The sequence below is a fragment of the Babylonia areolata genome, chromosome 20 (assembly GCF_041734735.1).
Source record: "Babylonia areolata isolate BAREFJ2019XMU chromosome 20, ASM4173473v1, whole genome shotgun sequence".
Classification (NCBI taxonomy): Eukaryota; Metazoa; Mollusca; class Gastropoda; order Neogastropoda; family Buccinidae; genus Babylonia; species Babylonia areolata.
Window position 1 is genome coordinate 11,155,880 of NC_134895.1, and position 27,874 is coordinate 11,183,753.

Here is a 27,874-nt window from a genome sequence, read left to right on the forward strand (position 1 = left end):
ATTCATCCGTGCAGAACACAACACAGATGAACAGTCCCTAACAAGTATGCAACATCCATCCTAAAATTGGGTCAAACTTGCAAAACGTTTCAGCCAAGTTCCATGATTTGATTCATGAAGGAATGAACAGACAATCACTTTTTCAACATATCCTGGTCTTGTATACCATAGAATACATACACAGCACTGTGTGTATTTTATGCTACTTTTCTTTCCATACAAGATTCAAGATTTAGTACAATGTATCCTGTTCCACATCTTGTATCACATGTACTCTACTTTCCTCTTCACACAAGATTAGAGATGTAATATCTTGTCACTCCTACAGGGGTATGAAGGATGACAAAAAAACATGTTCAACATCTCAACTAACCAACATAGCATAAACAAAACACAAAACGAATGATAGTCACTTTTGGTATTAAACCTTAGGTTAGTTTAGGTATGTTTAACAGCTTTACTTTACCTCAAGCAAATTTTTTTTGCTCTTCACTGGAGAATACGAATTACACATAGTGTCTTTTTCAACAAGAAAAATCAAACAATTGTTGACCAGATTTTTAAAAAAAGTCATATTGCAATGAACTGTTCCAAATCTTTCTTCAGCAGAATAAGTCAAATCCTATGCGAGTTGACTCTATGTTCTACATCATAATTATGTTAACACATCATTTACTTTAATGAGATCACTCGAGTCAATTCATGCATGTCATCTCTGTACACATCCCCCCCCCCCAAAAAAAAAAAAACACACACTGCTCAACACACTCACCCACACCTACCCACAAACCATGACACACACTGAGACACACATTTCCTTGTTAGATGATTGCAATTATTTCCCCTTGACGTTAACCTGCCACAGACAGGACAAGAGCAATCATTTCCAAAGCACACAATAACTAACATGCATACACTTATATCTGAGGTTGTGTATGACAGTGTACAGAGTACATGCATGGAGCACGCTGAAATAAAGGCAACTTTATCTTTCTAACTTTACAGACCAGCAATACCACATCAAATTTTTCATAATTTTATTATTGCTCGCACAATGATGGATAAAGATTCTGTAACACAATGAAAAGCTATCAACATGTAAAGAGCAATTTATTTCGCAAGCAGAAAGTACTTCTGTACTAGCAAAACAGTATGCTTCCATTATGCAACAAATATTTCAGTTTCTCAATCAAGAACAAAAGTATGCTCTACTTCATTTCCTAAAATTTTATTGCCTAATAATTCAACCATAGCTGATACAATTTCTATATTTTTTACATCAACATGTAACATGCACTTCAAGCTGATTCATTGGAAAATTATTTCTGTGTAGCATGCAGTTTGAGCTGTCTTCAGTGACAATTTCATTTTTTAGTTTGTGTGTGTAAGCAGGCAGTTCAAGTGTTCTTCAGTGACAATTCTGTATCTCTCTGTAGCATGAGCAAGTTGTATACAAGACGACTTACCAGCAAGAAATCTATTTTCAGCGCAAAAGGCAGAGGTCTGGTGAGGGCGCCTTAGTACTGTGTAAGTTGCAAAACTTGGCAAAAAGTGCAAACACATAGACCTAGTTTGCAGCAATTTGACATGACAGTGTATGACACCAAACTCTATCATCCTGCCACATTTTTCACTTTGCTGAAGGAAGCACTGTGTGATGGAATGGATGGCTGGTTTATACATTTCTCTTCAAAGTGGCGCCAATGGGGAAAAAAAACAACTGGAATGAATCTAGTTTCCATGATAATAACATCATGCTTTTTGTCCTGTATCAAACAGCAGAAATGGACAAAAAAATCTGCTTGACAATAAAGGGCAAGGACGCAAACACCAAAAAAAAAACCCCCAACAATACACCAGCTGGCTTTAAACTGGCACAGAAATCACAAATGGTGTATGTATTCCAGGCAAGAGCTCAAAAAACCGTCCCAGCCCGTTGGCTCCATCACAGAATGCCAGGACAGCACACAGGAACCCTGGTCCAGTGGAAGAGTCCAACAGCACCGACACAGCTGAAGCAAAACGGTGCATGCAACCTGGTGTCCACCTCACTGCACAAGGAACGAACACTGCCGACAACAGCGGCTGCACACAAACCACCACTCCTCCGGTCCGGAACAGTGCTACCTGTGGGAGACTGGTGGTGCATGGAGAGTATCACGGGCTATGGTTCATCATTAACACTCCGATCCACAGCAGTGCTACTGTGGGAGGCAGAGTGTGCACGGAGAATCACAGAGTATCGATAATAACACACGGACCGCAGTGCACAAAACATCCAGCAACAACAATTCTGTCCAACTGACAGCGGCCTAACAATCGGCAACAGTGCTGAGAGGCGAGTAAGGGCAAAGAGAGAACAGTCCCAACCCCAATCCTCCTCCTCCTCCTCCTCCATCCAACAGCCACAGACGTCAGTGGTTGTCCGACTTGACCGAGTTGTCACTGGTGGCCGAGCCAGGGGAGGTGAAAAAGTTCATGTGCAGGCTGCCGGCGATGGGGGTGGCGCCATCTGGTGTCGCCGCTTCAGGGGAGGCGGCTGGTCCCAGGCTGCTGTCCCGGGGCGTGGACGAGCTGTTGTTGTCCCTGGTGACAGAGCACAACGCTGATCACACAGGAACAGGGCTTGTCAACACACTGACTACAGAGAAACAGGAACTGTTTACACCACACTGACTACACAGAAATGGAGATTATCAATACACTGACTACAGAGAAATGAGAATTGTTGACACATTGATTACAGAGAAACAGGACTGTTTACACCACACTCACTACAGAAAAACAGGAATTGTCAACACATCAACCACAGAAAAACACATCAACTACAAAGAAACAGGACTGTTTACACTACATCGACTACAGAAAAATGGATGATTGTCAAAACATCACCTACAAAAAAACAGGAATTGCCAACACACTGACCACGGAGAAACAGGGACTGTTTACACCACAATGACAAAATGGGGATTATCAACACACTGACTACAGAGAAATGGAGACTGTCAACATATTGACAACAGTGAAACAGGATCATCAACATCACAATGAGTACTGAGAAACAGGGATTATGAACACAGTGACTGCACAGAAATGGAGACTGTCAATCCATTGACTGCAGAGAAATTTGAGATTGTCAACACACTGACTGCAGAGAAATGGAGATTGTCAACACACTGACTGCAGAGAAATGGAGATTGTCAACGCATCCACTACAGAGAAACAGGGATGTCAACACATCAATCGGCTACAGAGAATCAGAGGTTGTCAACACATCCACTACAGAGAAACAGGGACTGTCAACACATCAATCGGCTACAGAGAATCAGAGGTTGTCAACACATCCACTACAGAGAAACAGGGATGTCAACACATCGATCGGCTACAGAGAATCAGAGGTTGTCAACACATCCACTACAGAGAAATAGGGATGTCAACACATCAATCGGCTACAGAGAATCAGAGGTTGTCAACACATCCACGACAGAGAAACAGGGATTGTCAACGCATGGACTAAGAGAAACAGACATTGTCAACGTAACATCTTGCTCAGTTCACACAGATTTTAAATCAGTTTTAAAATAAAAAAAACATTATATTCAAAATACCAAAAAATACAGATACACCCATGTCTGTTCAGTCCACTAAACAATTTTCAATCAACTTCAAAAATGATTTCCATCAGGAGCTGAAAAAGAGTGTCTGAGGAGACATCGCCAAAAACAACAACAAAATCTTCATGGAGCTAACTGTTAACTGTGACTGATATCATTCCCATCCTAGCAGTCATATCAGAAGATGTTTTATGCTGAGAAGCTGGCTGCATCACACACACCACATGCAGAGATGCCAACTCCTGTCAAGTGTTTGTAGGAACAATCAGGAAGTTTGGTAGCAACATTTTGAATTTGGTGGGAACACTCGGATTCTGAGCCACATCAGCAAACGTATATTTTATCTACAATGCATGTAAACACCTGGGGCCAACCTGCAACACGGTGTAACTGCTACGATGAAAGCTGACTGGTCTACTCAATGCTGTTTCAATGTAAACACGCACGCTATTAGCTAAGCATCATGTGAGACCAACGTTAGTTGTGACTGCCCTGGCCTCGTGATCAATAGGTCTAGAACGTCTGGGTAATGTTACAACAGGAAAGCATGTGACCATGCTATGTAGTCGGAAATGAACTTGTCAGAACAATTTTGATGATGGCATTACGTCAGAACAAACTGCGATGAGCGTAACAAAATACGGCGAAATTGTTAACAGTTGGCGTCTCTGCGCATGTACCATCTTCATGTTAAGTGGGGTGTATGGAAACACTGTGGGGTAGGGTGAGCAGGGATGGGGACAGCAGTACAAAGAGAAATTTCTGCACACTTCAGTGCTGTAAAGGTACATGATCACTGTTCCAACTCACCGCTGCAAGTCCGACAGGCCCAAAGTTCTGAGAAGCTCTGCAGTGCTGGGGGTTCGAACCTTGCCCAACTGCGCTGGCGAGAAGTTTGGGGTGGCTGGCAACAGGCGCGTTCCTCCTTCTGTCAAGACACATTACACACATCACTGTTAATATGTGTGTTCCTCCTCCTGTCAGACACATCACACACATCACTGTCAATATGTGTGTTCCCCCTCCTGTCAGACACATCACACACATCACTGTCAATAAGTGTGTTCCTCCTTCTGTCAGACACATCACACACATCACTGTCAATATGTATGTTCCACCTTCTGTCAGACACATCACAGTCAATATGTGTGTTCCTCCTTCTGTCAGACACATTACACACATCACTATCAATAAGTGTGTTCCTCCTTCTGTCAGACACATCACACACATCACTGTCAATAAGTGTGTTCCTCCTTCTGTCAGACACATCACACACATCACTGTCAATAAGTGTGTTCCTCCTTCTGTCAGACACATCACACACATCACTGTCAACATGTGTGTTCCTCCTTCTGTCAGACACATCACACACATCACTGTCAATAAGTGCGTTCCTCCTCCTGTCAAACACATCACACACATCACTGTCAATAAGTGTGTTCCTCCTTCTGTCACACACACACACATCACTTTCAACAAGTGCGTTCCTCCTCCTGTCAGACACATCACACACATCACTGTCAATAAGTGTGTTCCTCCTTCTGTCAGACACATCACACACATCACTGTCAATAAGTGTGTTCCTCCTTCTGTCAGACACATCACACACATCACTGTCAATAAGTGTGTTCCTCCTTCTGTGAAACACATCACACGCATCACTGTCAATAAGTGTGTTCCTCCTTCTGTCAGACACATCACACACATCACTGTCAATAAGTGTGTTCCTCCTACTGTCAGACACATCACACACATCACTGTCAATATGTGTGTTCCTCCTTCTGTCAGACACATCACAGTCAATGTGTTCCTCCTTCTGTCAGACACATCACACACATCACTGTCAGCATGTGTGTTCCTCCTTCTGTCAGACACATCACACACATCACTGTCAATAAGTGCATTCCTCCTCCTGTCAGACACATCACACACATCACTGTCAATATGTGTGTTCCTCCTTCTGTCAGACACATCACTGTCAATAAGTGTGTTCCTCCTTCTGTCAGACACATCACACACATCACTGTCAATAAGTGTGTTCCTCCTGTCAGACACATCACACACATCACTGTCAATAAGTGTGTTCCTCCTTCTGTCAGACACATCACACACACATCACTGTCAATAAGTGTGTTCCTCCTTCTGTCAGACACATTACACACATCACTGTCAACATGTGTGTTCCTCCTGTCAGAAACATCACACACATCACTGTCAATAAGTGTGTTCCTCCTGTCAGACACATCACACACATCACTGTCAATATGTGTGTTCCTCCTTCTGTCAGACACATCACACACACATCACTGTCAATAAGTGTGTTCCTCCTGTCAGACACATCACACACACATCACTGTCAATAAGTGTGTTCCTCCTGTCAGACACATCACACACACATCACTGTCAATAAGTGTGTTCCTCCTTCTGTCAGACACATTACACACATCACTGTCAACATGTGTGTTCCTCCTCCTGTCAGACACATCACACACATCACTGTCAATATGTGTGTTCCTCCTGTCAGACACATCACAGTCAATATGTGTGTTCCTCCTTCTGTCAGACACAACACACACATCACTGTCAACATGTGTGTTCCTTCTTCTGTCAGACACAACACACACATCACTGTCAACATGTGTGTTCCTCCTTCTGTCAGACACATCACACACATCACTGTCAATAAGTGCATTCCTCCTCCTGTCAGACACATCACACACATCACTGTCAATAAGTGTGTTCCTCCTTCTGACAGACACATTACACACATCACTGTCAATAAGTGTGTTCCTCCTTCTGTCAGACACATTACACGCATCACTGTTTGCAAGTGTGTTCTCCCTTCTTTCACACACATTACAAACAACATTATCAATAAGTGTGTTCCTCCTCCTATCAGACACACTATGTACATCACTGGCAATAAGTGTGTTCCTCCTAATGTAAGACTCATTATGCACTTCACTGGCAATAAATGCGTTACACCTTCTGTCAGACATATTTTACACATCACCAGCAATAAGTGTGTTCCTCCTTCTGTCAGACATATACACATCAATGGCAATAAGAGTGCTCTTCCTTCTGTCAGACATATTACACATATCACTGGCAATAAATGACGGGTGCAACAGCCGAGTGGTTAAAGCGTTGGACTGTCAATCTGAAGGTCCCGGGTTCGAATCACGGTGACGGCGCCTGGTGGGTAAAGGGTGGAGATTTTTCCGATCTCCCAGGTCAACATATGTGCAGACCTGCTAGTGCCTGAACCCCCTTCGTGTGTATATGCAAGCAGAAGATCAAATACACATGTTAAAGATCCTGTAATCCATGTCAGCGTTCGGTGGGTTATGGAAACAAGACCATACCCAGCATGCACACCCCCGAAAACGGAGTATGGCGGGGTAAAAACGGTCATACACGTAAAAGCCCACTCATGTGGATACGAGTGAACGCAGAAGAAGACTGGCAATAAGTGTGTTCCTTCTGTCAGACATATTACACACATCACCGGCAATAAGTGTGTTCCACCTTCTGTCAGACATACACATCATCGGCAATAATGTGTTCCACCTTTTGTCAGATACATTACACACATCACTGGTAATAAGTATGTGAGACACATTACACAAAACACTAGCAATAGGAGTGTTCCTCCTTTCGTCAGACATAACACATGTCACTGCCAATGATGGCAATCCTTCAGAGGATCTTTTCTTCGTTTTGTTACCCCATCATTGGCTCCGTTTCAGTGGCATTATTCCTACACAGCTAATTCCGAGTCCCCCCATACAAATCCACACCATGGTTCATCTGCCACAGTCTGAGCACTGTCAGTCTCCACACAGAGGTTATGGATTTCAGGTCGCGCCAGGAGGCAACACACCAGAGAAGACCTGCGAAATCACCTTGCTGGTGCTCAGCAGTACCTGTTCTGACTTAGGCATAGGCAGGATACCGCAATCTGATGACAATTGCTCAGCTGCGGGGCCAAACTGAGTGAGTATCCCATCCAGACTAGTTCCTTGCTATTCAAAAAGCAAGTCATGCAGGTAAGCAGCAGTCATGCAGGTCTGTGTGAATTAAACATAATATAAGAACTCTTGCACATCTCTTTTGAGCTGAAATATTCCTAAATGAACTTAAGGATGAAACGGAGCACCAATGCAGAAAAAACAAAACAACAACCACTCTTAAAAAGGAAAGAGTTGGCAGGCCTGCTCATTAAACACTTCCTGGGCAGAAAGATCTGTGGTTTTGAAATACAACAAGAGAGGCAAGGCCTTCAAGACTCACTTGTAATAAATTAAGTCCCCTAGCATTAATTACAGAGTAATTTCCCTTTTTTACTATCTGCACCAAAACGTTTGCAAAATAAATAAAAATTCCATGCTCAGCAAAAGAAGTTCCTGTTTGAACAAAAAATGATAATAATGACTCCTCTTGTTGTTGTGTCAGAATAAGAGGTCAAAGTGCCAAGTTTAGAGAATACAAAAAATATAAATATAACAGTAAATGCAGTTTGCATATAATTAGGCTTCTTTTTTTTACTTTTTTGTGCCCATCCCAGAGGTGCAATATTGTTTTAAACAAGATGACTGGAAAGAACTGAATTTTTCCTATTTTTATGCCAAATTTGGTGTCAACTGACAAAGTATTTGCAGAGAAAATGTCAATATTAAAGTTTACCACGGACCGACACACACACACACACACACACAGACAACCTAACACCGGGTTAAAACATAGACTCACTTTGTTTACACAAGTGAGTCAAAAACCACCAAAAGACACGCACGGAGGTGAGAGGAAAAAAAAAAAAAAAACTACCCCCACCCTATTATTTACTCTCCCCCCCGCAGGTGTGAGGCTGACCTTTGGTATACAGGTGTGAGGAGTTGTGGGTGTCCTGGAAAGGCGTGATGTTGAGGAAGTGGTCCTTCAGGAACTTCAGCTTCTCATCATGCACCGCCTTCCTCTGCACACCATGCACCATCATGCTTTGCTTCAGTCTCCGGACTTGGGGAGGAGAGGAGAGGGGAGGGGAGGGGAGGGGGTAGCAGGTGTGGCTGTGAGGGAGGGAAGGGTTAGGAGGGGGGGGTGAATACAGCTCCTGCACTGAGTTATTGTCACAAATAAAGCAGAATATACATGTACAACGTTATCACACTCATGCGGACAAACACACACACATTCTTGCATACACATGCACACAAGCATGTGTACTTTAGCATGCTTATACATAATCATAATGTATAGTACAATGATCCTTGATCTGTGACAAGAGCCAAAACATGTCCATAGAACAACACTTACATGCAACCCTGCAACTCATAAACATGCAGAAAGATGGGCAAAGAGAGAGAGAAACAAGGGGGATACAGGTTGTATGGAAAACTGGAACTCTCTGACAAACCAAGAAATGCATATAAACACAAAAGTACAAACACTTCACATACATATGAAGAACAATACAACAGAATACAACAGTTAAATACAATCCCTCTCCATCCCTCTTTTTTTTCAAAACCTTGCCAACATCTGCCGACCTCCTCTGTCTCTCCTCTCACCTCCCGGCCCAGTTTGATGGCAGCCTCTGTGAAGATTTTGCGCTCCTCCTCAAAGTGGGCCTTCTCCTCATAGAACAGCTTCTTCTCCTTGGCCAGCATGTCCTTCTCCTGCAGGAGCTGGGACTCGTGCAGGAAGGAGTCTGAGTGAGTCTGCAGGGATTGCTGAACACACACACACACACACCAAAGGGAGGTTCAGACCGAATCACCATCAGAGTCTGAGTGAGTCTGCAGGGACTGCTGAGGGCACATGTAACAAGGGGAGGTTCAGACCTATTCACCCCAAGAGTCTGAGTAAGTCTGCAGGGATTGTTGAACATATACACACACACAACAAAGACAGGTTCAGATCTAATCACCCCCAGTGTCCGAGTCTACAGGGATTGCTGAAGGCACAGGCACACACACACACACACACACACACACACACACACACACAAAGAAAGGTTCAGATCAAATCACCCCTGTAGTCTGAGTGAGTCTGCAGGGACTGCTGAACACGCACACAAACCAAAGAGAGGTTCAGACCTATTCATCCCTAGAGTCTGAGTGAGTCTACAGGGACTGCTGAGTCACAAACAACAAGGTGAGGTTCAGGCCTACTTATCCCGAAAATCTGTCAACAGAAACAGTCACTGCCAAAAATAGTAACCTCGGGCAACAAAACAGTAGTATCCATGGGTTAAATTCAATGATGCATTAAAACCGACTTGTTGTACAGTTGGCACTTTCTACAGCAGCTACCCACTGTCCACAACTTCCTAATACCTATACAAAAGATAACAACCAAAGAAACAAGAGAGGCAAGGCCTTCAAGACTCACTTGTGACACACTTAAAAAAAAAAGAATCCAAGCTTTTTGTGTATTGAGTATAATTTCAAAATGTAATGTTTAAGATGAGAAAGATCAGTTTAAAGCAAATTAAGTCCCCTAACATTAATTACAGAGTAATTTCCCTTTTTTACTATCTGCACCAAAAACGTTTGCAAAATAAATAAAACTTCCATGCTGAGCAAAAGAAGTTCCTGTTTGAACAGAAAATGATAATAATGACTGCTCTTGTTGTTGGGTCAGAATATCAGATCAAAGTGCCAAGTTTAGAGAATACAAAAAATATAAATATAACAGTAAATGCAGTTTGCATATAATTAGGCTTCATTTTTTATTTTTTTGTGCCCATCCCAGAGGTGCAATATTGTTTTAAACAAGATGACTGGAAAGAACTGAATTTTTCCTATTTTTATGCCTAATTTGGTGTCACCTGACAAAGTATTTGCAGAGAAAATGTCAATGTTAAAGTTTACCACGGACACACACACACACACACACACACACACACACACACACACACACAGACAACTGAACACCAGGTTAAAACACAGACTCACTTTGTTTACACAAGTGAGTCAAAAACGAATATGCTGACTTATTCATTTATTTATTTCTTGATTATTATCTACATGATTCCCATCTCTTTTTGGCCATCATTTTTTTTTTACACATCTTTGCTTATAGATGCACTGTGACGCTCCCACCCCCACCCCCCTTTTTTGTTTATCTTTTATTTTCATACAGTAAAAATAATTGTTACTATTATCATTTTTGTTTTGTTTTCTTTTTTGGCTGCCCCATCATCTGCACCCTTTCAGTGGCATTACTCTCACACCCCTCATTCTGAGTTCCCCATGCACGGTCACACCCAGGTTCGTCTGTCTCAGTCCCAGCACCGGCAGTCCACAGGGAACTATCAATGTTAGGTTGTCAGGAGGCCACACACCAGAGGAGACCCTGCACTGCTGCTGAATCACTTCGGTGATATTCAGGTGTGCCTGTTCTGATTTAATGTACTTTGGACACCACCTACTAAGACCCCTACTGACGACGATAATGGCTTTGTCGCAGAGCCAGACTGAGCGAGCGTCTCCCCCAGAGAGGAGACCGCCACCATGTCCCTCCCTCCAATGAAAGTCCCCTGTGAATCCGCTGACACTGAAGACCTTGACAAGACTCGCCCCAATCATTATCATTATTATCATTACTATTATTATTTTGTAACATGACATGTAATTAACCTTGTAATATGCCCCCCCCTCTCTCTCTCCTTTTCTCTCTCCCTCTCTCTTGCTCTCTACCTCTCTGTATTCCTTTCTTCCTCTTTCCCTTCCTCTGAATGTGCGGGGTAGTTGTTTTCCATTTGTCTGTTTAAAATCAAAAGAAAAATAAATACATGTACAACTTAACTTTAATGTTTGTAATAATATGATCATTACATGTGCTCTTTTTTTCCTTTTCTTTTTCGCATGTTACACATGTTGTACTGTATGCCAAAAAAAGGTATTAAAAAAATAGTTTAAAAAAAAAAGAACATACATTCCATCACTAAATCTGAATAGGTTAACCAACTAATAAAAAATATTTTAAAAAATCGCTGTAACACATTTTCATAAACGTGTTTAAAACTGGTCTGAACCTGTCGATTCTGCACTTGATTCACCTGTGTGTGTGCAGCCTGTGTGTGGTGACAGTGGCAGTGAGTGAAGACTGACCTGCAACAGCTGTTCCTGCTGCTGGATGATGTCCTTGTACTTGCTGATCTGGGTCTGCAACTGCTGGATCTCCTGGCACTGATCCTTTTTGCCCGTGGCGGAAACCAGGGCGGGCACCTTCCCTGGGGTCGCACCTTGTGCTGCCTCTGCCAGCAACAGTCAGTGGGAATGAATGAATCTTTTTTCTTCTTTTTTTTCTTTTTTTTTTTCGCCCAAAGGTGAAGATATTAGCTCTTTGGCCGACTTATACATCTGCCGTTGTTCTAAGAGACACACAAACATATACGCATATAAATGTTGTTATACTCAATACATGTATAATGCACGGATGCCCAGACAGCAAGCATGCACACTCAAAAACCATGATTCTGAGGTGGCGCCTTCTCACTGGGTAGAACTGACTGATTAAACAACACTTACCTGGAAGATGAAGTTTATTCGCGAGTTCTCTACCCTATAAGAGGGCGCCCTGAGAGAGTTATGGTCCCACCCTTCCATGTCCAAAATACAGACGGACCTACCCTGAAATTCTTTCGGATTCTGAAAGCCAGGATAAACATTGCTGAAGAGACCATACAGAGACTGGGGGGTGAGGGGTGCAGGCGGTCATATTTTGGCATTTCTATGCCATCCCCTTCATAACACCACCACCACCTGACTTACTCCACTGAAAATAACACATGATCATTTTACTCTTTAAATAATGATAACATCCAACTTGCTCCTTCGAACACAACACCTGATTCTTACTCTCTTAATGATGACAACATCTGACTTACTCCTTTGTAAATAACAGCTAATTTTTGCTTTTTTAATAACACCTGATTCACTTTCTTGAAAACAGCACTCGATTGTTACTCTCATAATGACAATAAAACCCGACTTTTACTCCCTTAGCGACAATAAAAACCTGATTATAAATGATAACAGCTGACTTAATCCTTTAATGATAATTACAACTGATTTTTACTCCCTTAATGACGGCAATATTCTTACTCCCTTGAAAATAACACATGATTTTTTTTTAATTCCTTTCTTCTCTTAATGACAGTAACACCTGATTTTACTACATTAATGACATCAACACCTGACTATGATGGTAACACATGATTTTTTCCTTCATGAATCACACCTCACTCATTCCCTAAACCCCTTGACAGCCGAGGCTCTGATGAAATGAGATCAGTGCAACATGAATCTGAAGTGCAGCCAGTGCACTTTGAATACTTTTAAGTGGTGTCACTGGTTTTGCTGAACAAAATACAATCCCAAGAGAAAGAGGTCCAGGTAAAGAACGGTACTGACATCCTGACCTGTTAAACATCAGCCTTATCTCAGTGAGGCAACAGCCCTTCAGAGACAAGAGTACCTCATCAACAGCAGTCAAGGGGTTAAATAATAACAACTCGAAAACAAAGGGTTAATGATGATAACGTGGAAGTTAACGATAATAACTGGAGGTGCCGTGACAGAATCGGTTAGGCGTTAATAGACTTCGGATCCAGTGTTCACTAGCCAACAAGGTTCCAGGTCCTGTTTCAGATCAGTGTTGTGTCCTTGGGAGAGGCACTTTACTCCGATTTTCATCACTCCACCCAGGTGTGAACAGCTACCCAGCTTTGGCTAGGGAAGGTTAAAACATCAGAAAGAGAGGACTGCCTCCCCCTCCCCCATCCCCCCCTTCCTGCCTAGGAAGCGAGAGAATCTGAGCGCGCTGGTTCGAATCACGGCTCAAACGCCAATATTTTCTCCCCCTCCACTGGACCTTGAGTGGTGGTCTGGACACTAGTCATTTGGATGAGACGATAAACTGAGGTCCCGTGTGCAGCATGCACTTAGCGCACGTAAAAGAACCCATGGCAACAAAAGGATTGTCCCTGGCAAAATTCTGCAGAAAAATCCACATCGATAGGAAAAACAAATAAAACTGCACGCAGGAAAAAATACCAAAAAAATGGGTGACACTGTAGTGTTGCAACACCCTCTCCCTGGGGGAGAGCAACCCAAATTTCACACAGAAAAATCTGTTGTGACAAAAAGAGAAATACAATACAATACAATACGAAGGGCAATGAGACCTTAAACATTCAACGTATGAACCGTTCAAACATACTTGCTTTCCGCATCCTCTTAACACTCAGACTGATCAGCTGACAGGTCCTCTTGAACGCCCGCTCGATTTCCGTGCGCACCATGTCGTAAGGCATTTGGTAGTATCCTGCACACAGTGCACCTCACAGTCAGAGCTTACCCTGTCACACACACATGCCAAGAAATGATATACTCCTCCTCCTCTTCTTCTTGACAAAGCCAAAAACAGTACTTCAATATGATGATACAAGACATAGAAATACTTATTGTCTCCAAAAGAGAAACTGGTGCAGTGTCTGCTAATAAAAGGTGATCTGTTACAAGGCTAAAAAGCAATGGCATTTCATCCACAGAACGATAAAAAGTTTGATCATTCAGCAAAAAACATTCATTAATAGATATGCTTAACATGGTACACGTTCAAACAATACATTTTATGCCTTTCGATCTAGGTTGTATAATATCCATTACAGACTAAAGGAAAGAGGAGATCACTTCACCAGAGCAGACATGTAGAGAGTCCTAAAGGAAATAAGAGATTACTTCAGTTCACCAGAGCAGACATCACAATCTACACAGACTGAAAAAGAAGGGATTATTTCAACACAGGAGACATCACATATAGACAAACTAAAGAAAAGAAGGGATTATTTCAACAGAGCAGACATCATACGTACGCAGACTGAAAAAGAAGGGATTATTTCAACAAAGCAGACATTACATGTCGGCAGATTGAAGGAAAGATGAGATCACTTCCTAGAGCAGACACCACCTACAGAGAGACTAAAGTAAAGATGAGATCACTTCCCAGAGCAGACACCACCTTCAGAGAGACTAAAGGAAAGATGAGATCACTTCCTAGAGCAGACACCACCTTCAGAGAGACTAAAGGAAAAATGAGATCACTTCCTAGAGAAGACACCACCTACAGACAGACTAAAGTAAAGATGAGGTCACTTCCTAGAGCAGACACCACCTACAGAGAGACTAAAGTAAAGATGAGGTCACTTCCTAGAGAAGACACCACCTACAGACAGACTAAAGTAAAGATGAGGTCACTTCCTAGAGCAGACACCACCTACAAAGAGACTAAAGTAAAGATGAGGTCACTTCCTAGAGCAGACACCACCTTCAGAGAGACTAAAGGAAAAATGAGATCACTTCCTAGAGCAGACACCACCTCCAGACAGACTAAAGGAAAAAAGAGATCATTTCCTAGAGCAGACACCACCTTCAGAGAGACTAAAGGAAAGATGAGATCACTTCCCAGAGCAAACACCACCTACAGAGAGACTAAAGGAAAGATGAGATTACTTCCTAGAGAAGACACCACCTACAGAGAGACTAAAGTAAAGATGAGGTCACTTCCTAGAGCAAACACCACCTACAGAGAGACTAAAGTAAAGATGAGGTCACTTCCTAGAGCAAACACCACCTACAGAGAGACTAAAGTAAAGATGAGGTCACTTCCTAGAGCAAACACCACCTTCAGAGAGACTAAAGTAAAGATGAGGTCACTTCCTAGAGCAGACACCACCTACAGAGAGACTAAAGTAAAGATGAGGTCACTTCCTAGACCAAACACCACCTACAGAGAGACTAAAGTAAAGATGAGGTCACTTCCTAGAGCAAACACCACCTACAGAGAGACTAAAGTAAAGATGAGGTCACTTCCTAGAGCAGACACCACCTACAGAGAGACTAAAGTAAAGATGAGATCACTTCCTAGAGCAGACACCACCTACAGAGAGACTAAAGGAAAGATGAGATCACTTCCTAGAGCAGACACCACCTACAGAGAGACTAAAGTAAAGATGAGATCACTTCCTAGAGCAGACACCACCTACAGAGAGACAACAGAAAAGGGAAGAGAACCCACCTTCGTTCAGCTCAGCCACGGTCAGCGTCAGGCAGCTCTTACTGTCTGCGTCCTCGGACTGGTCGTCTGAGGACGAGGAGGACTCCGCATCTGCTTCTTCCACCACCTGTCACCACAACGCACCACTCACAGTGTTCCTCATAAATAATGATATGAGTTTACATATTGCCTGTTCTTTAACACAGGGCTCTAGGCGCTTTACAAAAACTGCTAAACACACACACACACACACGCACCCACCCATGCATATATGCACACATACACACTCGCACACACACACACACACACACACATGCAGATGAGAAGTACGCAGCTAGAAGAAAGAAATGGTGTGGAGGTGTTCTAGATTAGTTTCAAAAAGTGGGTTTTCAGGAAAGACATGAATGAAGTGGAAGAATAAGAGTGCACGTATCTGCAGAGGGAGTTTCCAGACAGCTAGACCATGAAAAGAGAGAGAGCACTGACCAGAGGACTCTGTTCCGACAAAGAGAGATGTGAAGCAAATGACTGTCATGTGCCTGTCTATACATCTTCACTTCATCATGTCCACATCTATGCACATCAGCTGATGTTAACAATGTTAACAGTCTACGAGTGACAATCACAGTATCTGAAGAAAAGTTGTCAGCTTCCAATGCACTCAAGGTTATCATCACTTACGTGAGGGGCCCACCCCTACACTCCGGCAGGACAAGGACAGTAACCATGAAAGCAGAGGAGTGATTTGGTGGTGTGTGAGTTGCATCCCACTGATGTCACACAATTCTGAGGTTGAGTTGCCTCCCACTGATGTCACACAATTCTGAGGTTGAGTTGCCTCCCACTGATGTCACACAATTCTGAGGTTGAGTTGCATCCCACTGATGTCACACAATTCTGAGGTTGAGCTGCATCCCACTGATGTCACACAATTCTGAGGTTGAGTTACCTCCCACTGATGTCACACAATTCTGAGGTTGAGCTGCATCCCACTGATGTCACACAATTCTGAGGTTGAGCTGCCTCCCACTGATGTCACACAATTCTGAGGTTGAGTTGCCTCCCACTGATGTCACACAATTCTGAGGTTGAGTTGCCTCCCACTGATGTCACACAATTCTGAGGTTGAGTTGCCTCCCACTGATGTCACACAATTCTGAGGTTGAGCTGCATCCCACTGATGTCACACAATTCTGAGGTTGAGTTGCCTCCCACTGATGTCACACAATTCTGAGGTTGAGCTGCCTCCCACTGATGTCACAAATTCTGAGGTTGAGCTGCCTCCCATTGATGTCACACAATTCTGAGGTTGAGTTGCCTCCCACTGATGTCACACAATTCTGAGGTTGAGCTGCCTCCCACTGATGTCACACAATTCTGAGGTTGAGCTGCCTCCCACTGATGTCACACAATTCTGAGGTTGAGCTGCCTCCCACTGATGTCACACAATTCTGAGGTTGAGTTGCCTCCCACTGATGTCACACAATTCTGAGGTTGAGTTGCCTCCCACTGATGTCACACAATTCTGAGGTTGAGCTGCCTCCCACTGATGTCACACAATTCTGAGGTTGAGCTGTTGAGTTGCCTCCCACTGATGTCACACAATTCTGAGGTTGAGCTGCCTCCCACTGATGTCACACAATTCTGAGAGTTGCCTCCCACTGATGTCACACAATTCTGAGGTTGAGTTGCCTCCCACTGATGTCACACAATTCTGAGGTTGAGTTGCCTCCCACTGATGTCACACAATTCTGAGGTTGAGCTGCCTCCCACTGATGTCACACAATTCTGAGGTTGAGTTGCCTCCCACTGATGTCACACAATTCTGAGGTTGAGTTGCCTCCCACTGATGTCACACAATTCTGAGGTTGAGTTGCCTCCCACTGATGTCACACAAATCTGAGGTTGAGCTGCCTCCCACTGATGTCACACAATTCTGAGGTTGAGCTGCCTCCCACTGATGTCACACAATTCTGAGAGTTGCCTCCCACTGATGTCACACAATTCTGAGGTTGAGTTGCCTCCCACTGATGTCACACAATTCTGAGGTTGAGTTGCCTCCCACTGATGTCACACAATTCTGAGGTTGAGTTGCCTCCCACTGATGTCACACAATTCTGAGGTTGTTAGCCCCACCCCTGTTTTTCCTCCTCCCCAAACCCTACCCACTCCCCAGACATTTTACCCCTGTGAAATCAGGTTGTTGTTTTTTTTTTGTTGTTGTTTTTTTCTAGTGGTACATTGTCTCCAAAGACTTTAGCAATGTCTCAAGAGTTCAACTCCATGACTCCACTTTTCTGTGGGGGCTGCCACTGTAAATACAGTTTGTACTTATATAGGGGGATGTCAAAAATGACTAAAACATTAAATTAGACACCCTGGATCATACAGTAACCTGGTCAGAAACTGATAAAAATTGTATCTCTTTTTAGCTAAAAATAATGTCATGTTTAACGATGGTTCTGCAAATGACTAATCTATATTCTCTTCTCCCTGAACTCTGTGGAGAGTCATCTGGCCAACACACAGATGAACAGTTCACCCAATTCCTCCAGGGCTGTGGGTTGTGTGTGTCAAAGCCTAGGTCTCTGCTAAAGGTTTCTGTAATCTTCTCTTTCATGCGGCATATCTTCAGCAAGTCAAATCAAGAGGAGTCCGTCACCTACTACAATCTTCTATTTTATCTATCCTGCTCAGAACAGCTGCACAATGACTAGAAACTGACAGGTGATTAAAACAATGTAAAAAGATAATAAGTTGTGCACAACCCATCCCACCACAAAAAATGTATACACACACAAACATATAGAGACACATTCCAAAACAAATGATGAAAAGATATGGGTGTGTACACCCCATCCCACCACAAAAAATGTATACACACACAAACATATAGAGACACATTCCAAAACAAATAATGAAAAGATATGGGTGTGTACACCCCATCCCACCATAAAAAAAATGTATACACACACAAATATAGAAACACATTCCCAGTTAAATAATGAAAAGATATGCTGTGCACACCCCATCCAACCCCAAAAACTATATACACACAAACACAGAAACACATTCCCAATAAATAATGAAAAGATATGCTGCGTACACCCCATCCCACCAAAAAAAAATGCACATTCACACAAACATACACACACACATTCCCAATAAAATAATGTAAAGATAAGTTGTGTATACCCATCCCACCACAAAAAATGCATACACACACAAAACAAAACATACAGACACCACATTCCTACACACCAGCTCACCTGTGAAGGCGTGTGAAGCGTGGATCTGTGGGCGGTCTTTTTCAGCAGGGCAGACAACTCTCTCTGCATGGCCAGCAGACAGTCTCTCAGCTCGGTGTTCTCCAGCACCAGCTCTCGGTGCCGGTCCTCGTAGTTCCCGATCAGCACCTGGTACATCTCCTCCTCCTGCCTGAACACACGCACACACAAAGTACACACACACGCACATACGCACGCACACACGCACACACACACACACGCACGCACACACGCACGCGCACACACGCACGCGCACACACGCGCACGCACACACGCACGCATACACACACAGTTTACTACTGGATAGAGAAGTCAAGGACAGTCAGGTCTGTATTCTCTCTCTACCTGGTGACAAGACAGCAGTCATGTATTACAACACAAAAACTTTTTTTTCAAAGGTTTGTGAAAAATCGATCAAATCTGCTATTATATTCATGAATAACAAAAAACATTTTTTTTTTTTAATCAACAAAAACTGACAAAGAATAACAAGTGCTAATAGCTTGAACAAAACTGCTTTCTCTTTTTTCAATCATTTGCCTTCCATGCAACGTTCATTTTGATTTTTTTTTCTTTTTTTTCTCATGTATTTACTTATTTGTTAATTTCATTTCCTTTAACATTAACCCTCTGACAGCTGCTGACAAGTCTGCTCATCAGTGAGGGGCCTTTCACCGGAGACAGACTGAGCTTTCAATTCAAGGGAATTACACAAATATCCAGTGGATAAACTACCCAGGCAACCATGTATTTGTTCTGTATTGTCCATGTGTTCTGTGTGGCTTATTCAGGATTAAAGAGGCTATGCCAGTCTTGAATAAAAGCTAATTTGTGTTTGCACATTTCTTCTGTCTTTGCTGCTGTGTGCACATGTCAAATGATTGGTATAAGGACAGGCCCGGCGCTTCCTTTTTTTGAGGAAGTGTCTGGGTTTGTTCCAATGTACCTTTTATTTACCTGTGTGCTAGCTGAATCGGTAGCGTAAGCATCACTGACTTTAAGTTGTGTACCTTGTGTAATGGAGAGAGTTACCACTCTTTACTATTTATTTCAATTCAAGGTTTCATTCACTGTTATTTATCTAAGAGTCTTCCTATTGGGAATGCGCCACTTTTGTTCGGGGGGTGGGGGGGGGGGGGGGGGATGGTGGCAGAATGGTTCAGACGCTCAGCTGCCAATACAGAGTCCTCGAGTGAGTGGGTTTGAATCCCACTCTCACCCTTTCTCCCAAGTTTGACTGGAAAATCAAACTGAGCGTCTAGTCTTTCGGATGAGACGATAAACTGAGGTCCCGTGTGCAGCGCTCACTTAGCACACTGAAAAAGAACCCATGGCAACGAGAGTGTTGTCCTCTGGCAAAATTCTGTAAAAACAAATCCACTCTGATAGGTACACAAATATATATAAGCATGCACTCAAAGCCTCATAAGCGACTGGGGTTATGCTGCTGTCTGGGACCTGCCTAGAATGTGGAGTAGGGTATATGGATTTGTGCGTACGCAGTGATGCCTCCTTGAGAAACTGAAACTAAAAACTGGAACTGTTCAGACAGCAGAAGTAACTGCACTTAGAATCCATTCCACACTGATCTCTTTTTACCAAGAATCAGCAGTCAGGGTGTTAATGCTTTATACACACATACAGTAGGCCTAACCAACAAAATGGGCATATGCCAAAGTCAGGCATCAGCTCCTTCCTTTCTCTCTTTTTTTTTTTCTAAGCAGATGTGGTGTCACATAAATCGATCAGCCTGCACACTTCTTTGCCTCCTTGAAAATGAAACAATAAGACCGACTCAAAACGAAAGGACAAGGAGGCCAGAAGGGCAATGGATTAAACAGCAATAAAGAGTGGTAACTCTCAATTTACAAGGTACACAACTTCTAAGTCAGTGCCGCCCATGCCACCAACTCAGCCACCACGGAGACATGGGTGGTGTTGAGTTGGAAAGTCGTTTACCTTGTAAATGGAGAAAGTTACCACTCTTTACTGTAGTGCAAGCCTGTCTTTTTATCTTTCTATCCACACACACATTTATCACATGTACTCATGCAAAGCACAGACCGTGTGTACGTATCTATGCATGCATACATGCATTACACCCCCCCATCCCACATACACACACATAACACATGTACAGAAACACACACACAGCAACATTCTTACTTGCTCAATCCTGGCTTCCACTGGGCTCGTCTCCCCTCTATATTCTGAAGAGTGTTCATCATGTCGATTCCTGCAAGGACAGAATTAATGTTGTAGTCTGTGAGGGAAAGCATGCCATTGCATGATAGGAAAAAAACAACAAGAACTTTCGAGCCCCACTAGTGCAAAGTATGACAGTCACACACCCACTGTACCTCACGTCACACTACCAACTGTACCTCAGTCACCCACCCACCACTCACCAACTTTGCGGTCAGGGTTCTTATCCATCAGCAGCTGATGCAGGCGGTCCTTCAGTTTGTTCAACTCCTTCTCCTTCTTCTTCAGCTCATGTTTGAACTGCAACTCCTTGTGGTGGATCACCGACTGCAGACACTTCACCTGAACACACATACAGAGTGTCATCACTGAAGGCACACACTTCAGTGTGTGATGGCCTAGAGGTAACGCGTCCGCCTAGGAAGCGAGAGAATCTGAGCGCGCTGGTTCGAATCACGGCTCAGCTGCCGATATTTTCTCCCCCTTCATTAGACCTTGAGTGGTGGTCTGGACGCTAGTCATTCGGATGAGACGATAAACTGAGGTCCCGTGTGCAGCATGCACTTAGTGCACGTAAAAGAACCCATGACAACAAAAGGATTGTTCCTGGCAAAATTCTGCAGAAAAATCCACTTCAATAGGAAAAACAACTAAAACTACACGCATGAAAAAAAATACAAAAAAATGGGTGGCGCTGTAGTGTAGCAACGCGCTCTCCCTGGGGAGAGCAGCCCGAATTTCACACAGAGAAATCTGTTGTGATAAAAACAAATACAAATACTTCACCTCAACACACACATACCCCATCCCCATCACTCTCCCCTCTTTGACCGCACACAGTTCTGAAACCCACTTCACACATACTGTCCATACTCTCAAGGCTTGACCAGCACGTTGGGTTTATGTACAAGTCTGACATCTGCTTTTTTGTTGTTGTTGTTGTTGTAGTTTCTTTTTCTTCACAGATGTGATGTAGCATATATGGATTAGTCAGCACGCTTTGAGACTTCCTTAAAACTAAAACTCTCCATATCATAATTCCTTATTCTTATTTTAATCATTTACCTTCTACGTATCTTTCATTCTTATTATTATATTTTACTTCATCTATTGTTTTTATGTTAATATTTCCTACATACCAAGGGTAGGCTCTCAAGGTCTGTTGGGTTCACGGAAAGGTCAGGTGTCTGCTCCCTACCCCCATGCCCCCGCTTTTTTTTTTCTTTACAAAAAAAAAAAGATGTGTAGCAGATATGGATTAGTCCCCATACTTTAACACCTTTCAGAAACTGAAACTGTCCACTGAGCATTGTGTTGTGCTGTGTTGTGCTGTGTATTTGTACTGTGTAGTGCAGTGCAGCGCCGCATTATGTCGTGCAGTGCAGTGCAATGCAGTGCAGCGTAGTGTAGTGTAGTGTCATTCATGCTGATCATTATACCTCATCTTTCTCAGCCTTCAGCTTGCCGCTGGTGGTCTTGTGCCTGGCCGAGAGCTGCCGCAGCTTCTCCTTTTCCTGCGCCAACGATCGCTCCACCGCCTCCTGCTGGCGGGTGATCCGCAGGACCGCTGCCTTGTGATGGTCTCGCTCCCCTGACACTCTGTGTACTCTGCCCCCCCACACACGCACACAGCCATCCACATAACTTCATTGTCAGAGCAGACATCTGCTGTTTGTTGACAGTAATCACGCTACATCAGAACAGGGATATTGGCATACAGGCACACATACACACACAGACACAAACACATGCACACCAAACCAGAGACCTTGACTAACTATTCACACACACACACATATACACACACACATACACACACACGCACACACACACACCACACCAGAGACATTGGTTAACTATTCACACACAAACACAAATACACACACACCAGATCAGACACACTGGCTAACTATTCAGACACATACACATCAGCCCAGTGACATTGGCTGAATATTCACACACACACACACTTTATCAGGGCAGTACCATCAACTGAGTGGAGGAGTGTGTGAGTGAAAATGTATGAGAGTGTATGAGAACGTGAGTGTGTGTGAGTGTAAGTATAAGTGTGTGAGAGTAAGCATGTGTGTGTGTAAACATGTGTGTGTGTATGTGGTGTGTGATGCGTGTGATGTGTGTGTGTGTGTGTGTGTGTGTGCGAGAGAGAGAGAGTGAGTGTGTGTGTGTGCGCACGTGCGCACTCATTCATTCTTGTGTGTGTATGTGTGCGCATAAGGTGGAAAATTAAAAAAAAAATGAAGAAAGAAACCCCACAAAGCAACAAGTTACCTGTTCTCCAGCTCCTCTTTGGTGCAGTAGATTCGCTGGTAGCAGCGGAAGAAATCGTAGGCCCTGTTGATCAAGCTGCAGACGTCTGGCTGTCCTTTGTTACTGTACACCACTGTGGGCAGTCCTAGCAACTGCAGTTCCTGTGAAGCACCAGAAATGAGGGTTGAAAGGGAATGCCGTGGCAGAATCGGTTAGGCACTGTTCACCAGTGATCAGAGGCCCCATTTTAACATGATATTCTATCCTTGTGTAAGGCACTTCAATGATTTTCCTCACAACACCCAGGTATGAAAGGGTACCCGATTTCGGTCAGGGGTTTAAAGTAAAAACTGCTGAAGGAGAGGACTGGGACCCCGCCAACCAATGCCAAGCTCTAAGACGCTGTGGATGTATATATTCACTGCCCCATGCCTGTAAAGGCTGTGGGACCTTTTAAACCGGACCAGAAATGTGCATCTTGTGTTTCTGCCCATCATGAGGGCGAGCTCCAGCAGCCAAACCTGTGCAAACTACCCAAAGTTACAGTCTTTTCTTTACTGTACATCACTGTGGGGAGCTATTTCAGTCATGAATATTAGGGCTCCTGAAAACCCTAAAGTCTGCATCCCTGATACTTAAAAAAAAATTGGAAAGGACACACTACATGTTCATCGAGCAGGTCCCCAGGATAACAATTTCTTGAACGAACATATAAAAACAAGAAAAAAGTGTTTCAGAGCTTCAGTCTGATGTAAGATCGTCTGCTACAAAAAGAGTTGTTTCCCTTGGCTACTTTCGTAGGTATATGCATGCAGAAGATCAAATACATATGTTAAAGATCCAGTAATCCATGTCTAATGGGTGATGGAAACTAGAACATACCCAGCATGCACACACCCCGAAAATGAAGTATGGCTGCCTCAATGGCGGGGTAATAATGCCTGACTGAAACCTGACTGAACGAACAGGAAACAAATGATGAGCACCGAAAGGCAGCTCTCAGTCGGATCTACCCAGGCAGGTAGCCTGCTATGCAAATGGCAAGATTTTTGATTTAGCAAAAGTCCAAACACTTGCAAGCAAAAGCATCATTTTTTTCTTCTTCCCTAGATAGATAAGCTCTTGCAAAACTGTTAATGCCCCTTTTCTTTTCAGCGGCAAACTACTCACTTCACAATGACCTTTATACTAACCTTAACACCACACTCAATCTTTTGTTACACTCACCTTAACACTGCAGACTACTCTTAACAAAACAGACCCCTGTGATCCGACACTAAATCAACAAGTCGCGCTTATTAATCTGAATTCAGGTAACTGTGCGCACAGACTGCCATCACCCATAAGATGAAGATGACAATAGACTCCAGACATTCTTGTTGTCATGTCCAATTCACTGAACTTGAATTGTCACATTTTCAAATAAAGGAGAAAGGCAGCAGAATGGTTATCATGCTTATCTGCTAATATAGTGTCCATGGATCCCAGTCTCACCCTTTTCCCCCAAAGGTTTGACTGGAAAATCAAGCTCATCATCTAGTCATTCAGATGAGACAATAAAGCGAGGCCCAGTGTGCAGCATGTACTTGGTGCATTAAAAAGCAACCCATGGTAGTGTAAGTACTGTCTTCTGGCAAAACGTTTAAAGAAATTCATTCTGATAGGTACACAAATATTATGTGTGTGTGTGTGTGTGCATGTGTGTGTGTGTGCATGTGTGTGTGTGTGTGTGTGTGTGCGCATGTGTGTGTGTGTATGTGTCTGTGTGTGTGTGTGCGTGTGTGTGTGTGTGTGTGTGTGTGTACATGAAAATATATACATGCACTCAAGGACTGACTGGCATGTTGGCTTATGCTGCTGGTCAGGCATCTGCCTAGCAGATGTGGAATAATGTATATATACAGATCTGTCCAAATTTAGTGATGCCTCCTTGAGAAACTGAAATTAAAACTTCAACCAAAATGCTGTTAAAACAAAACAACAGACCTGGTTCAGAAAGCCCACACAGCTGCCGATGTTTTTCTCAGAGCAGAAGATTTCCTGGTGTGCGGCAAGAGGGCCCTGAGGGTGACAGTCACCACCGCTGATTGACGGACCATCCCCCTGCGTAGTTTCCAGCTTGTGTGCCGCCCCAGGGCTGGTGTAGAATGACAACAGCTTCCAGTCTGCCATTCTGCAAACATAACCACCATAGCTCTGCCATTCTGCAAACATAACCATAACGGCCATAACAATGCTGACTGATGCTCACACCTCTCAGACAGGAAGCTAATGGTGTCAGCTAATCGTGTTTACAATAAAAGTCAAACACATTAATACAGATGCATTGAACATTTGAAGTACAATATACCATACACAAAGTGACAAATGAACATGTCTACACACAAACCCACATACACATGCAAACACAAACAAAAACACACAGCCAGCAGAAGTTCAAGAACCACAGGTACATCTCACTAGGATGGTAGGAAGAACAGAAAAGTGTGTTTTGACAGATTTTTTTTCAAACAGCACCAACACATACATCCCATTCAGCCATAGTCCCTCCTGCAAATAATACATAATATGTTGAACAGACCCATGGCCCATTCAAGGGACAACACACAAAAATCCACAACCAATTCTGAAAACAACACAAATTATTCCATGACCTTTTTTTTCTGAAAACATAAACCAATGATGTATTCTAGAAACAAAACACATAAACCAATGGCTGCTTCTTCAAACAAAAAGTATCAACCAATATTTTATTCTGGAAACAAAACACAAAAACAAAATACATTTTGCAAACAATACACAAATATAAACCATTGTCTATTCTTAAAACAGCACACATAAACCAGTGGTATATGAAACCTATGGTCTATTCTGGATACCGATTCTGGATACAACACACATAAACATGTGTCTAGTATTCTGGAAACATGGATTTATAATCTGACAGAAAAAAGGAAAAGTGTAACACTGCTTTATGACAATGCTTGACCCTGGTTGGAGCAACTGGAATTATTTCACAATGAGAAATCTGTTATGATAAGGAAATAATCCATATCATAATAAATTACAATATAATGCTCATGTCAGGATTTCAGTTTTAATTCATTCACTCAAAATGATATGCATACTCTCTTGATACACCCTACACCCATCCCACAACACAATGACCTCTTGAAATAAAGCGCCAAGATCCATGAAATGAAAATCTATAAATTCTGTACTCCATCAGATGACCTGGGAGACTGGCAATTTTCTAGAATCTCCACCCTAAACCCACAAAACAAGTTATTCTAAGCCACATTATAACTGATAAAATCCTCAAGTGTGTAGTCTATAAATCTTTGCTGATAATATTTTTTATTACAAGAGCTAAATCTCCTTGTCAGTGTCTTAACTGGTGCTCAAGAATACTTTGTATGTTCCAGTCCATATCCAAACTAACTCTGACATGAATTTATCCTCCTTCCTGCCCAGACCATTGCTGATATATATGCATTTTTCTACAAGCGCTCTCCCAAGTCTGTTGTGACAATGGCCATGCACACTGGCCCCTGCAACCCTGATCCTGATCCATGCAGTATGACGATGGCTAAGCAGCTTAAAAATGGACAGGTATGTAATTTCACAGGTGATGTTCTGTACATACATTTTTTTTTTTTTTTTTTTTTTTTTTTTTTTTACAAATAATGGGGTGTTAACGGGAGGAGACTGGGTGCCCATTCACTTAAATTTAAGTCCGCACTCAGCTAACCTGGGTGTTGGGAAAACTCTTCACCAACCAAGCACTGCCAGATTCTTGGGGGAAAAGATTACACTAAAAAGCACTCTACCACTTTAATTTGGCTTAATCCGTGTTGATGAAATGACGGGAAATGGTGAGTAAAATGAAGACCTTCTCTAATCCAGCAAAGACATGTGCGGCATTGAACACAGGTATCCTTGACATACTGCAGAAATATGAAATAATTCCAAAACGGCCCTTTTGGGACGTGCGGAAACTGTAAATCCAAAGCGAAGTGTTCATGACGTACTTTTTCTTCCACCTGGCCAGCAATTCAATGCACATCCCATACGATTGTGAGTCAAGTCAATAGATACAGCAAGCATGCATCAAGACTCTAAGCAAGTGACCTTCTGACTGACAAAAATTAGTTCACTTTCTGAAACTTTCCCCTAAAGCAGCCTACCAACGAGACGAGCAGTTTACTCACCCCACGTTTGTTTGAGTTCTGTGGCGTCCTTCACACCACTTCCGGAGTTGTTTTAGCTTTTAACGTCAGGTTAGTTTCGAATAAATTGGCAGCTTGGCCCAGGCATGGCCTTCGTGAAAGAAACTCTTCTCACGAGGGCAATGGCCCATGACACCAATGATTAGTTTTTAGTGTCTAAGGATTGACTGATTTAGTGGGAAATATTCAATAAAATAAGTAAATATAT

The 27,874-nt window shown here is 42.9% G+C and overlaps 1 protein-coding gene across 1 annotated transcript; it reads right to left on the reverse strand.

Annotated features, from left to right (window-relative positions):
• Positions 1–773: 773 nt before the first annotated feature.
• LOC143294830 (afadin- and alpha-actinin-binding protein B-like) lies at positions 774–27,674 on the reverse strand. Its single transcript, XM_076606332.1, has 14 exons — positions 27,649–27,674; positions 25,424–25,610; positions 23,459–23,598; positions 22,609–22,777; positions 21,373–21,511; positions 21,131–21,200; positions 18,947–19,115; positions 15,699–15,804; positions 13,842–13,946; positions 11,729–11,874; positions 9,182–9,343; positions 8,487–8,589; positions 4,425–4,542; positions 774–2,586 (listed from the first exon to the last, which is right to left on the reverse strand). Exons 2-14 carry the CDS (start codon positions 25,607–25,609, stop codon positions 2,415–2,417), a joined length of 1,785 nt encoding a protein of 594 aa, XP_076462447.1. The 5' UTR covers position 25,610; positions 27,649–27,674; the 3' UTR covers positions 774–2,414.
• Between the last annotated feature and the right edge of the window lie 200 nt (positions 27,675–27,874).

Excerpts from the sequence above, each read along its gene's own strand:
- LOC143294830 (XM_076606332.1), bottom strand. The coding sequence starts at position 25,609 with ATGGCAGACTGGAAGCTGTTGTCATTCTACACCAGCCCTGGGGCGGCA. Across the intron at positions 23,599-25,423 it reads GTGTGGGCTTTCTGAACCAG|GAACTGCAGTTGCTAGGACT; the intron begins GTCTGTTGTTTT and ends GGTGCTTCACAG. Across the intron at positions 22,778-23,458 it reads AAAGAGGAGCTGGAGAACAG|AGTACACAGAGTGTCAGGGG; the intron begins GTAACTTGTTGC and ends GTGGGGGGGCAG.